Source organism: Rissa tridactyla, chromosome 8 (assembly GCF_028500815.1).
Source record: "Rissa tridactyla isolate bRisTri1 chromosome 8, bRisTri1.patW.cur.20221130, whole genome shotgun sequence".
NCBI lineage: Eukaryota > Metazoa > Chordata > Aves > Charadriiformes > Laridae > Rissa > Rissa tridactyla.
Genome location: NC_071473.1, coordinates 53,400,512 through 53,412,558, shown reverse-complemented (window position 1 = coordinate 53,412,558; position 12,047 = coordinate 53,400,512). Strand labels below are relative to the sequence as shown.

At 45.2% G+C, this 12,047-nt stretch overlaps 1 protein-coding gene across 1 annotated transcript in view; it reads right to left on the bottom strand.

The window, feature by feature from the left end:
* CACHD1 (cache domain containing 1) overlaps positions 1-12,047 on the bottom strand; it is a 117,296-nt gene that overhangs the window by 11,098 nt on the left and 94,151 nt on the right. Inside the window, exons 15-20 of the mRNA XM_054212023.1 lie at positions 10,945-11,087; positions 10,170-10,351; positions 8,382-8,492; positions 3,324-3,446; positions 1,116-1,215; positions 872-988 (exon numbers count right to left, since the gene is read on the bottom strand). Of these exons, the coding sequence (XP_054067998.1) occupies positions 872-988; positions 1,116-1,215; positions 3,324-3,446; positions 8,382-8,492; positions 10,170-10,351; positions 10,945-11,087 (776 nt within the window). The remainder of the gene's footprint in view (positions 1-871; positions 989-1,115; positions 1,216-3,323; positions 3,447-8,381; positions 8,493-10,169; positions 10,352-10,944; positions 11,088-12,047) is intronic.

The following is a 12,047-nucleotide window of genomic DNA, read 5'->3' as shown; positions in this document are numbered from 1 at the left end:
TTTTGCTCTGTCCTATACAATTTCCTTTACAGCGATACATTTTCAATTTTGCATTTCAAGCGTGGGGAAAATGTTTAAGCCTACCTGACATAAATCGACGTATTCTGACAGGACTTCCAAATATTTCTGACACTCATTTCCCACCTTCTCCTCCCAGTAATAATTGAAAAGTATTATCTAAAGAGCAGCTTCTCCCACAGAGCCTAACACCTTTTGAATGATTCTGCCGGGATCTTGTCAAGGGTGGATCTGCGGCGCTGCGATCGGCATTCATGGCGCGGCGAGAGCCAACAGTCCCTGGCTTAGACCTCTTGGCACAAGAGGAAGCTCACACAGGCCCTGCGGCGACCGCGGAGCACTCACATCTCCAAATACTGCAGTCTGACAAATGATACTCTGCGAATGCTCATGCCAGTTGCACCAGTAAATGCATTTATTTGGTCACCTACCTAAAAGATAAGTTATTAGAGACCTTGGCTACCCGTGTAGCAGCGACACTGGTCAGAGTTGGAAGCCACAGGTCAGAGGATCCCAAAGCAAAAAATCCCAACTACTGCCGGAAAGTCCTCACCCAACGACCGAGAACTTATTTTCACGATGCTGGATGAGACTTTGCAGACATCAACCACAGCTGGCCAGCGCTCACATCCATAATCCCTCCTATGTCAAGTGACTCCTTGCGCGAGCACAGTCTGTGCAGGCCAGATCGCTGGGTTTGTGTTTGGAGAGGGGGAACGGAGGCCAATCCGCAGGGAAGGCTGGCTTCCAGCCTCCTCTGCTGAGCCTGGCAAGGATCTGCCTTTCCACCAAAAGAAACCCAACCCAACCAAAGTACATTCAAAAGCAAAATAAAACAGAAAAACACACTTACCACTAAGCTGGTATTAAATTTATAAAACCGCTGAACAGTTCTGTCACTGAAGCTGTTGCAGAGGTTTTTCTTGACGAAGTTTGGGTGGTTCAGAATGTCATTTGCGACCAGGGGCTCCTTAAGTGAAAAAGAGAGGATTTTACGCCTTTGAAATCAGACACAACCAGCAGCTTCTCTACAGTCCTTACCACCGCGGGAACCAGAAAAGGAAAAACCAAGAAAAACAAGAAAAAAGGAGCCAGACCTTGTGCGTAATGTGCTGTTGCTCCACCGGTGCGTGTCCTTTGGGATCGATGAGGGTTGGGTGTGCCACAAGGTACCCTCTGTCCTCCATGATGAAGCACCTGCCCACAACAAACAACGTGGAGAGCCCCCCATTAGACCTCCTCGGGCTTTAGAGAAATGCGGCGAAATAAAACCTGATCTGCAATTTACAGCTAGAGGAAGAATTTTTAAAGGCTTCCATTTATTAAAATAACATGGCCATTAAGCAAATCCACTGGAAAATGTCTCTGAAGAATATATCGGGTATTTCCCTGAAGCTTTTCATTCCGTTACTGTTCCAGCAAGCCTGGAAGACAGAGAACTTGAACGTGGAACCGCTTAGAAACAGAAAGGGAAGCTGATCAGTGCCTTGTCTTGTCTGGTCATGCAAGGTCCAGAAATAAATTAAGCATAATGAACTTGGAAAGCTTTAACAGTTTATTAATCTACTACGCTACTAATTAAAACAGAGATTTCACACTCTCGTTTAATGACCTCCTGCCTAAGAATTCAATTTTAACGGGGAGATAAATCACTCCTGTTTCATTTTCAGCCTTCCCATCCTTTCCTCTCCCTTTTCAGCCCTTCCCATTAGTTTCCCGTGTGATCTCAGGGCAGTGATGTTCCATCTGTGCCCCTATCTAGAAACCAGGGTGCTGCGAGGTTTTAATCCGTACTCTTTTCGGCATCTCCCGTTTCCATAGCCGCAGACAGCCGCGCTGGGGAAGGCGGAGGAGCCAGCAGCACCGGGGGACGCCACAGCCTGCACCAAGCTGAAGAGAATCGGTGGCCGTGGAAGGGAGAGGGGAGGAGGTTAATGCGGCCACTCAATGCTCCCGAAGAGCTCAGCGGGGTGGCAGCCGCGTCCCCCGGCCCCGCGGGGCTTTGCCCGGGCCCCGCAGCTGCGCCGCTTGGGGCGGCTTTAAACCCCGCGATTCCCATGGCAGCCTGACACGTAAACCTCTACCGACATCGGCTCACGGAGGGAGAGAAGGGATATGATTTACAGCAATCATCACAGAATAGACGGGACTGTACACTTTAGGCAAAACTTTTAGTTGGATTTTTTTTTTTTTACTGCCCCAAACCGTTTGGGTTTTGCATTAGGAATTCATGTTGTGATGTTGAATTCTCTCTTTTTTTTCTTTCCTCTGAAAGACGCTATAGGGAACAGGCTGGTGTTTACCCCAGAATGACTGCAGAGAGAAAAAGCTCAGGAGAGAGACATTGAAAAAACCCCAAACGGCTGCCAGAAAGTTGGAACAGTCGTCCCTTAGTACCTGTGTGCACTTACGCAGGGGCTGCAGGCATTAGATCCAGCTCCTACGTGAGAACGCTCTAACAAAGCGCTTCACAATATGCTTTAAATTCCTCATTTAGGGAATGTAGAAAATAATCAAGCATCTGATCCCCTTGATTATTAATAGTTTTTAATTAGGGGGGAAGGAATGCCAAACCAGAAATCCTGATTATTTTTTTTTATACACCATAAAATATATAAAAAAATACCCAAACCAAACCAGAAAAGAACTGGGAGGATGACAGAAAACCACTTCCCTTCCAAAATAAGGTTTAAAAACAAAGAAAGAAACAACAATGCCCAAACCCTGTTATCAAGTTACTCCAGATCCAAACCAGAGTCTAACCCTGACCCCCCCCATGATTTTTTTTAAAAAGGGTGAAGAGGAACAATTAAGATAATCAGACTTCTTCTGACTAGTGTTTGCTATGTATTTCTGAGAAAAATATAACCAAAGTGTAATTTAATAATCATAGTTAAAATAACAAGAGATAATACATCACGATTACATGCTCACAGTAACTAAACATGTAAAATGAAAACAAACAGAAGAGAAGGGGAAGGGTGTTCATTTAATACAGAATGGTTTTTTGCCCAGGATTTCAATGAAGTCTAAATATAACAAAAAACCAAATAATCAGTTATCTTCTGTTTTCGTATTCCTGCAGACTCTTTACTTAGCTGATGACAGTTTGATCTTGAATAACAAAGAAGTCCACGTGATCTTTATGAGAAGAACACGCACAAACTTTAGCGGAAAGCAGAGAACACACATTGAAAGTAAGAGAATCCTAGAATAAATTAAGTTGGAAAGCACCTTGGGTCACCTGGTTAAAGGGAACAAAAAAAAAGGCTTTAGCTATTTCTTGCCCAGGAGGAACAGCTTACCTTATTTTGTTTCCCCCGTCTTGGTTACAAACTGGCAGCAGGTCCATGAGAACTTTGTAGAAGTATCGCAGCGTGAAGTCAATGCCCATCACTGCCACCGAATGTCCTGACGACATCTGTGCACTGCAAAGAGGGGAGGAAAAGAAGGAAAAAGGCTTTTACGGCTGTATTAATAATTAATATTTTAATTACTGAGTCCCTTACTTCAAAAGGGGGCCGGCATCCCTGTCATATAAACGGCCAGCTCAAATCCACACCCCCGCACCAAAGCTCGGTTCAGCCTCTTTGTGTTTAAATGAAGAGTTACGGCAGCTGGAAACGGAGAGAACAACATCTCAACAGTGTTAGTCATTTCCTGCAAATCCTGAGGTCTCCCCACATAAATCGCGCCTCATAGACCCGGCAGCACCTGGAGGAGACTGGAGACAGCCCAGGACGGGATCGCACCCAGGAACCGACCCTTCTCCCCACGGGCTGTTCTCCCTTGGTTCCTACATACACCGTTACCACCTGTAGACATTTAATATTTAGCAACATAAATTAGGATTAAAAATTCCCTACCCGCACAAACAAACGCAGGATGCAGCTCCTGCATTTCCAGCACCTGAATCCCCACCACCTTGGGGGGGTTTAGATACTGCACCGCTCCTCTTTGCTCAGCCCCCAGCACCAGGATCTGAACGTCTGCTGGGAGGACAGGCTGAGAGAGCTGGGGGGGTTCAGCCTGGAGAAGAGAAGGCTCCGGGGAGACCTTCCAGCCCCTGCCAGGCACTAAAGGGGCTCCAGGAAAGCTGGGGAGGGACTCTGGAGCAGGGAGGGGAGCCATGGGACGAGGGGGAAGGGTTTTACACTGGAAGAGGGGAGATTTCAGTTAAATATTGGGAAGAAACTGTTTGCTGTGAGGGGGGTGAGCCCCCGGCCCAGGGTGCCCAGAGAAGCTGTGGCTGCCCCATCCCTGGAGGGGTTCAAGGCCAGGTTGGATGGGGCTTGGAGCAACCTGGGCTGGTGGGAGGTGTCCCTGCCCAGGGCAGGGGGTGCCACTGGGTGGGCTTTAGGGTCCCTTCCAACCCAAACCATTCTGTGATTCTATGATACGAAGCTGCCACAGGCATTTTGCTAAATCCCTAAAATGCCAAAGTGCAGGAGTGATTATGAATTTCAGCCAGAAAAAAAAGCTGGCCAAGCTACAGGCATGAAGGAGGTTACCTTGCACCCAGCAACTCGGTGGTATTTAGGTGCTGGTTAATGAGCACTGTGTTAAATGCTTCAAAATCACATCCTACTAACTGGCCAGTTATCCGTGCTGGCCGGATTTAAACAGGACTAATTCATGTTAACGTGACACTGCCTCCCACCGCCCACGGAGCGCCAGGTGACATTTAAAACCATTTCACTTAACAAATGTTCTGATTCAATATCTTTCCCCAATGTAGGGCAACCATAAAATAAACATTTAGGGAAAAGGCAGAACCCGGAGTCCCTGTGGATGCTCACCAGCGCCGGCAGCGAGAGCTGCTGTGAACTGCAGTATTTCGCCCATACTGAAAACGTGCTTGTGTTCCTATTTTTACTCACCAGTTTGGGAATATACACGGTTGCCTTAGCAACCAATACATCAAAGACCGAGAAAACAGGTTCAGGCTGATGTATGGAAGTGTATATTCTCACAGCTCTGTGAAGGTAAAAAAGCACTACTTTCGCTTAGTGGCATCGTTTTAACTTTCCTCACCACCAGTGAGGCAACTGCAAGAGCTCTCCTGGCAGAAGCACAGTCTTGACATTTAGCTGAGACTGTTTGGATGCTGAAAGCTCCAAACGGAAATTATATTCTATTTATCGTGTAATTTTTCCAAAACGTCCTGTCCTGGCAAATTCCCACCTTTCCCTCAGGAGACACATCCAGATACTGAAGGTCTCCTGAATCAATGCACTTGAACCAAGGTGCAAATCCCCACTGGGCAGCTGGGCATGAGAGCTGCGAGGTTCCGGAACAAAACCCTTCTTATATAACAATAGAGTAAAATAACTAATATTTATTATAGCAGGTTATGATGCGGTGGTGTGCAGTAGCCTGAGGCTGGACCGAATGACCAGGGCATCCCTGTGACTCCTTCTTCTCCAAGATTGCTTTCTGCAGCACTGGGGCGGCACGGCCAGACCAGGCCACCTCTCGCCCCTGAAGGACACAAAGTCATCAGCTCATCCTCAAATCATGGGGCGTGCTGTTTTGCACTTATGTAGGCTTTATGCTGATGACAAAGGAGACGTGTTTGACTTGCTATTTTTTAAAATTTGCTCTTCTAAACAGGAATAAAGACGTTTAGAAAAAGAAGAGACCTGAACGGCCCAGCTGGGCTATACAAAGCAGCGGCTGCGGGCAGCCCCCCGTCCATATAAAACCAACTCTGTTTACTGGACTGAACTTTGTTTGCATTTAAATGGGTACAGTAAAGACATAGTCAAATCTAATTTGTAGATTTATAAATACAGATTTTGAAAACCTGCACTTAATTTATTTTTACCGTTACCCGTTTCACGGAGAAGGAATGGGAAAAGGGATGACAGCGAAGCAGCACAGACACGTTTAACCGTACGTGACAAGGCGTCAGGCTGTGAAGTTACTGCTCTGTCCTAACAGACTAAAAGCCATTAGGAATGCTGTAAATATTTTAGCCTCGTTTTTAAGCATTAAATCCTTCTGGTTTGCTGATGCAAGCTGTATTAAATAACTTCTTGCATGAATCTTCTATTCCCAGCCTCCAATAAAGAAGTAAGATATACATAAAACGGGAATGAAAGATAAGCGTCAGTTCCAGATAAATTAACGTTGTTATTTAAACCCACAGAGCAGTTTCTAATGCGAGTATGCCTGTTAACTCCACTGATTCCTCCCCCACCCCTCTGGGTTTTTTTTGGTGTTTTTTTTTTTGTTTTTTTAACTAAGACCTCTTTGGGGATTATAACTGCATGTGACTGTGAGCTTTAGAGGTCATATTTACCCAGGAATCACACTCACATCTGCCAAACTTTGTTTAACCGTTCTTTAATCACGTTCTAATAACCCACGCGAGCTTGAAGTTCTTAAAGCTAACTGAACCGTCACTTGCTAGATAAAAATCAGAATTTTGATTAATTGCACTTCTCTTCTTACAAAAGTGCTTATTTCCCTGAAGTAAATTCCTCTGTGAGAAGCACCACGCAGGCATTGGGCCTGATAATACTCCTGCCAAAAAAGACAGGCAGATGTCCTGCGGTGGGAAATCCCAAACAAAGGCGAGACGCCTCTGAGAAAAGGAGGAAAGCGGAGTCCCGAGCTCTGCTGGCTTTGCACTTTCTATTTACCAGCGCGACGTTAGAAGTTACCTTCGTACTGGTGGGGTCTTAGATGGAGCGTGTCCAGAAGCCACGTGCTCAGGGGAAGTCTCGGAAAAGACTCCATGTGAAAAAAAACAAACGAGTAACTACCATTTCTGAAACCTGGGGGAGCTTACGCTAGAAAGGTTTCGTGCATATTCTATAAACTGACCTCCTTTAAGGCAACTTCAAGTTGAACCTTGACTTTTGCCTTGAGCTTTCAGGCAACTTGAAGTTGACCCAACTTCCAGGCAAACCTCAGCTTTAGCCTGGGGGCCTGGCCAGGAGGGAGCTGAAACAAAAAAGGCCTGGTCCTCGAGGAAAGCGGCGTTCCAGCACTGACAAGATGTTCCTAGAGAGACTGACTACACTTCTCCTAGTGGGAATATTCACTGTACTAAGAATAAAGGAAACACCGAGATTCTCTTGATCAACTCTGAATGAGAATTTGCCCTTTCCTTGTCTTCAAGTCATAGAAGACTAATAAATAAAGAAAATGCTTCTTCCTGTATGGCTATAATGGTAATTTTGATTTTGATCCCAGAGGCACAGGCCGCTGTTTCCACCCTGATTTGTTTTCTGCAATCCTGTAAGGGCAGTTGAAGGTTTACAGGCGTCTCCTCAAGTTCTCGTTACTTCTGAAAGCCCCCAATCCAGAAGCACTGAATTCAAACAGCCCAGGCGAGGAGCTCCCCCAGCTCCTGGAGTACGGGCAGAGCTTTAATTAAAACAGTCTTGTGGACTGACCTCTATTTGCAGTTCGCTAGATCTGCTTTCAGCTCTTATTCCCTTCCAAACATTGCCCTGGTACGTACAACTTCAGATGTGTGAAGTGTGAGTAACTTTAGGAGATGTGGAGATTAGCTGTCTTGGCGAAAAAGTCTTTAACTACCAGCAGAGAGGGAACAGATCCCAAACTGCCTAATGAAAGCGATCATGAGAGTAAGTCTTGTGAGGAGCGGCTGAGGGAGCTGGGGGTGTTCAGCCTGGAGAGAAGGAGGCTGAGGGGAGACCTTCTCGCTCTCTACAACTCCCTGAAAGGAGGGGGGAGCCAGGGGGGGTCGGGCTCTTCTCCCAAGGAACAGGCCATGTGACAAGAGGAAACGGCCTCAAGTTGCGCCAGGGGAGGTTTAGGATGGATATTAAGAAAAATTTGTATGCTGAAAGGGTTATTAAGCATTGGAAGAGGATGCCCAGGGAAGCGGTTGAGTCACCATCCCTGGAGGTTTTCAAAAGACGGGTAGATGTGGTACTTAGAGATGTGGTTTAGTGGTGGTTTTTGTCAGAGTTAGGTTGATGGTTGGACTCGATGATCTGAAAGGTCCCTTCCAACCTGGGCGATTCCGTGATCCCTCTCCTCCTCCTGGGTCCTTGTCTTGCACACATGACATCTCATGTTCACCCAGGAGCACACTCCCACCAGTCAATCTTTTTTTCCACATGCTGTTATTATTTGTGTATCAATAAAGCTACAGAATATAAACCTATTCATATAACATGGATTTTTGACAAGTATTTCAATGTACTATTTCCACTGAATCTACATGAGGTTATACCACATTTCATCAAGAACACTTTAAAAACAGGTTTGGTTTTCAGTTCCTGAACACACAAGAGTCGCTCAGCATGTTCTCCTCCTACCCAAAGCACATCTTGATCATTAAGAGTATTCTTGCTTGACACAAACCTCCAAACACGACTTACCTGGAAGAATGGACTGTGTGACTGATGGTAACGACGTAGCCTGCCCCTCCGACATCTAAGTAGGGACCAGTAAAGGTAATTAGTCCTGGATTAGCGACCGCATGCAAGTACCTACGGGCAGCCAAAAGAAACACTCAAAATCAGAGAAAAAGGGTTATTGTAAACTTTAAGACAGTATCCTTGATTTTTGCAAAACACAGACAAACGTTGAGTTCTGCACACTATGAATGATGTGCTACCAAATTAATGTTTCTTAATATTAACCAAGTGCCTATTACGATTAGGACCCGGACCTAAAACAGACTTGCTCAATAAATGGCTCCTCAGCACATACAAGTGCATTAAAAAAGCTCAATTTACTTCTGCACAGAGTACGTTTAATGTCATTGTAGACATTTTTCCCCAGAAAAACGTATGACTTTGTGCCAGCGGAGTCTCAAACTCAAAGCAAACACTGACAAAATTCTGATGTTGCAAACGCAGGAGAAGGGACGTCCTACAGGCAGAATTCACACGTGAAAATCTGGAAAGATGTCAGAAAGTGATTACAACTTACAATCTCTTTTAAAACTTACTGTCAACATAAACTGAGCCACGGTTGTGTCAACTATAAGAAGGTTTATAAAACATTCCAACTGTTGGAAACACTTCTGAGTATGAAAAAGCAATTACTTTGCTTTCCAGTAGAGTAACCCATGACTCCGGACTGCGCTCGGAAAGTGACTGAATTCTACTTCACCGCTAGTGCTTTGTTTGCATCTTCTTTCCACAACACTGCCGTTTGCCTTTATATAAAAAAATAAGACACCATGGCCTGCCGCACATGGAGGTCTTTACAAAACCATGGTTTGAGAAACTCAGTGAAGTGTAAAAGCGGAAAAAAACCCCAAACCCTCCAGAAGCCAATAATGAAAATAACTTGAGAGCTTTTAACATGGGGAGAAGGGATTGTAAAAGCGCATTCAGTTAATTTAGAACATGAATGCGCCCTGTTTACCTCACGACAAAAAAGAGGGCAAAATTCCATCAGCGCATCTGTCAGCAAAAACACAAATAGCAACAAAAAGGGAAGAAAACCTGACGAAAAGCTAATCAGTAGCTGTGGTAATGAGTTTTTTCAGGGAAAACGTGGGTCAGGAGAGGTACGGCATGGCCAATGCCAGCAGCAATTCCGAGCCTTCCCCGTAGAGCTGGAGGGCTGGGACGTGTCGCTGGCTCGTGCCTTTCCTGGTGTCGCTGCGTGGCAGCACCTGGGTGACTCCTCTCAAGAAAACACAGTGCAGAGCGCTCTCGTCTCGCAGGCTCTCGCTTGTAATGGATACAAATATTTTCCCAAATCGGATGCTAGGGCATCATTAATAGCACATAGCTGAGCCGGCAAACACCTACTCTGAATTAGCAAGGAAACACACTGTAAACAAACAAACAAACAAAAAGACTAAAATATTAACATCCAAAAATGGCAGAAAGAGCTGAAAACGCTCCTGAATCAGCTAATCCCTAAAGGGGATGGTCGTTTTCTGCATATTTATATTCCCATCTGCCACAGCAGGGATATGAAACAGAAACTATCACTTAAAATAAAAAGGGTTGAGATTAGAACCAATAAAGGTTTTAACTAGCTGTATTTAAGCCCTGAGCCTTTTACCCACGATGAAAACATTTCCAGTTAAATAGTTTATAGCTGGCCGTAAAAAAAACCCCAGGCTATGAAATCAATCCCAAATATTTTCCTTATTGCCCTCCAAGATTATCCAAAGCTTTGATAACAGGACCCTAAAAACTCACCATTGTCTCCTGGTGGGATCAAATGCTTTGTCCATGAGGGAACCGGGATAAATTCGGAGCACCCCATTGGGGGTTGCTATGTAACGGCGCACAATATAACTGTTCAGGCTACTAATTTCCATTTGTGTCATCCATTCATCTGTGACGTGACTGGTAGCCATTACTTCATTTCTGACAGAGAACTGCAAAACAAAGGCGGACCTAGCAGGGTTCCTCTAAGACTTGCATGAAAAGATAATAAGCTGCTCGCGGGGTTTCCCAAAGAGCGATCAGAGATCATCTAAACTCAATTACTTGTTTAAAGTCTTCTCACACCAGACGGATCTGGCACATTCCACGCAAAGGAAAAGCTTATTATAATGAAATATTGTTGTCGTTATCTCTGCAGCTTTTAGAGTTTGCTTTTGTACTTTACATAAATATAAATAGTGCTCCACTTGCACACAAAATAGAAATTTCTCATTCCTAAGAACACAAAGATACTTCTGCTAAGAATTTACCACAGCTTTAATTTTTCCCATGTTTATTTCAATAGCTGCTTCTCAACTTTTTCCCCCCCTAATCAGGGAGGAAGCCCTCTCCTTCCTCTCTCCTGGGCCTTGCAGCCCACGGCCATCTCTCCAGGCATGGGAACACGGCTCCAAACCCCCACTCCAGAACCCTGTGAGCATCAGGAGACGGATGGTTCAGCTAGTCCCCTCCTGGAAGAAGGTGCTGGACACCAGGAACCCAAGGTCTCTGGGGCTGATCGGAGCGCTCAGCGCCAAGGACGTACCTTAAGGCCAGGATTGGCGATCAGGCGCGTGTTGTCGCTGAGGTACGCTGTGTAATGCTCCACCATCCGCTTCGTCTCGGGCTGGCTGAGATGTTCGTAGGGAGAAGAGAAGCTGCCCGCAGAGAGCATTACCGTAGGACTTTCTAGAAGACAAAAAAAAAAAAAAAAAGGCAAAATATGAGAAAGTTCAGGACAATGAATTGCAGACATTGCACAGTAAACACATTTGTACCACGAATGGGTACCTCCGCCTGTTCCCCCACTCTCCCACACTTCAGTGTGCGACACGCGCAGCTCCTTCAGGTCACGGGGGGACTGGGAGCGAGGGCAGAAAACGTGAAGTTCTCCACTGCAACCAGAGCATTTACCAGCACAACTTGCCTCCCCAGGCTCTGACGAAACTCAGACCGCACATCAGCTACCTTTCTTGCTTCAAAATACACAAAGTTAGTCCACTGACTCTGATCTCCACGTGTTATTTGGTAGACTTCAGTGCCCTTGTTCTCAAAGTCTAAACAATTCCTGAATTACTACTTTTAGAAAGATTACAGAAGCTGTCTTCCCTCAAGAAGAGATTTTGTGCTAAAGGAGAAATTAATTATCCATGTCCAGGTTAGATACAGCAGAGAAAAACGAGAATGAGCACTTTCAATTACAGATAATGAACAAATGGAGACCTACATGCACAGAAGGAGTTACCAATAATAGTGTAGCTGTCTGGGGTGATTTTCAAAACAGACTAGAAAGTAAACTTCCGTTGTGCAGAAACTGCAATACCAGGCAGCCTTTTCTTTTTAAAGAGAAAAATGATTATGATGACGCAGAGCTGAAGGTTGAGAAGAACGCTTTTTCTGAATATTTGACCCATGGAAACCCATTTCCCCGTGTGTAATGGGCTCCAGAGGAAAAATTTCCCTGGAGTATGTGAAGCGTTCTGCTTTTATCCACGTTCCTCTAAAACACATCACCATACATCCAGCAACCATATGCACTGCAGTCATCACTTATGAACTTCCATTACAGTCCTTCATCTGCTTCCCAGACCGAATATTCTGATGCGATTGCATTTTGCTTTGCATGAAGTTTTCCCACTTGTCAGCTTA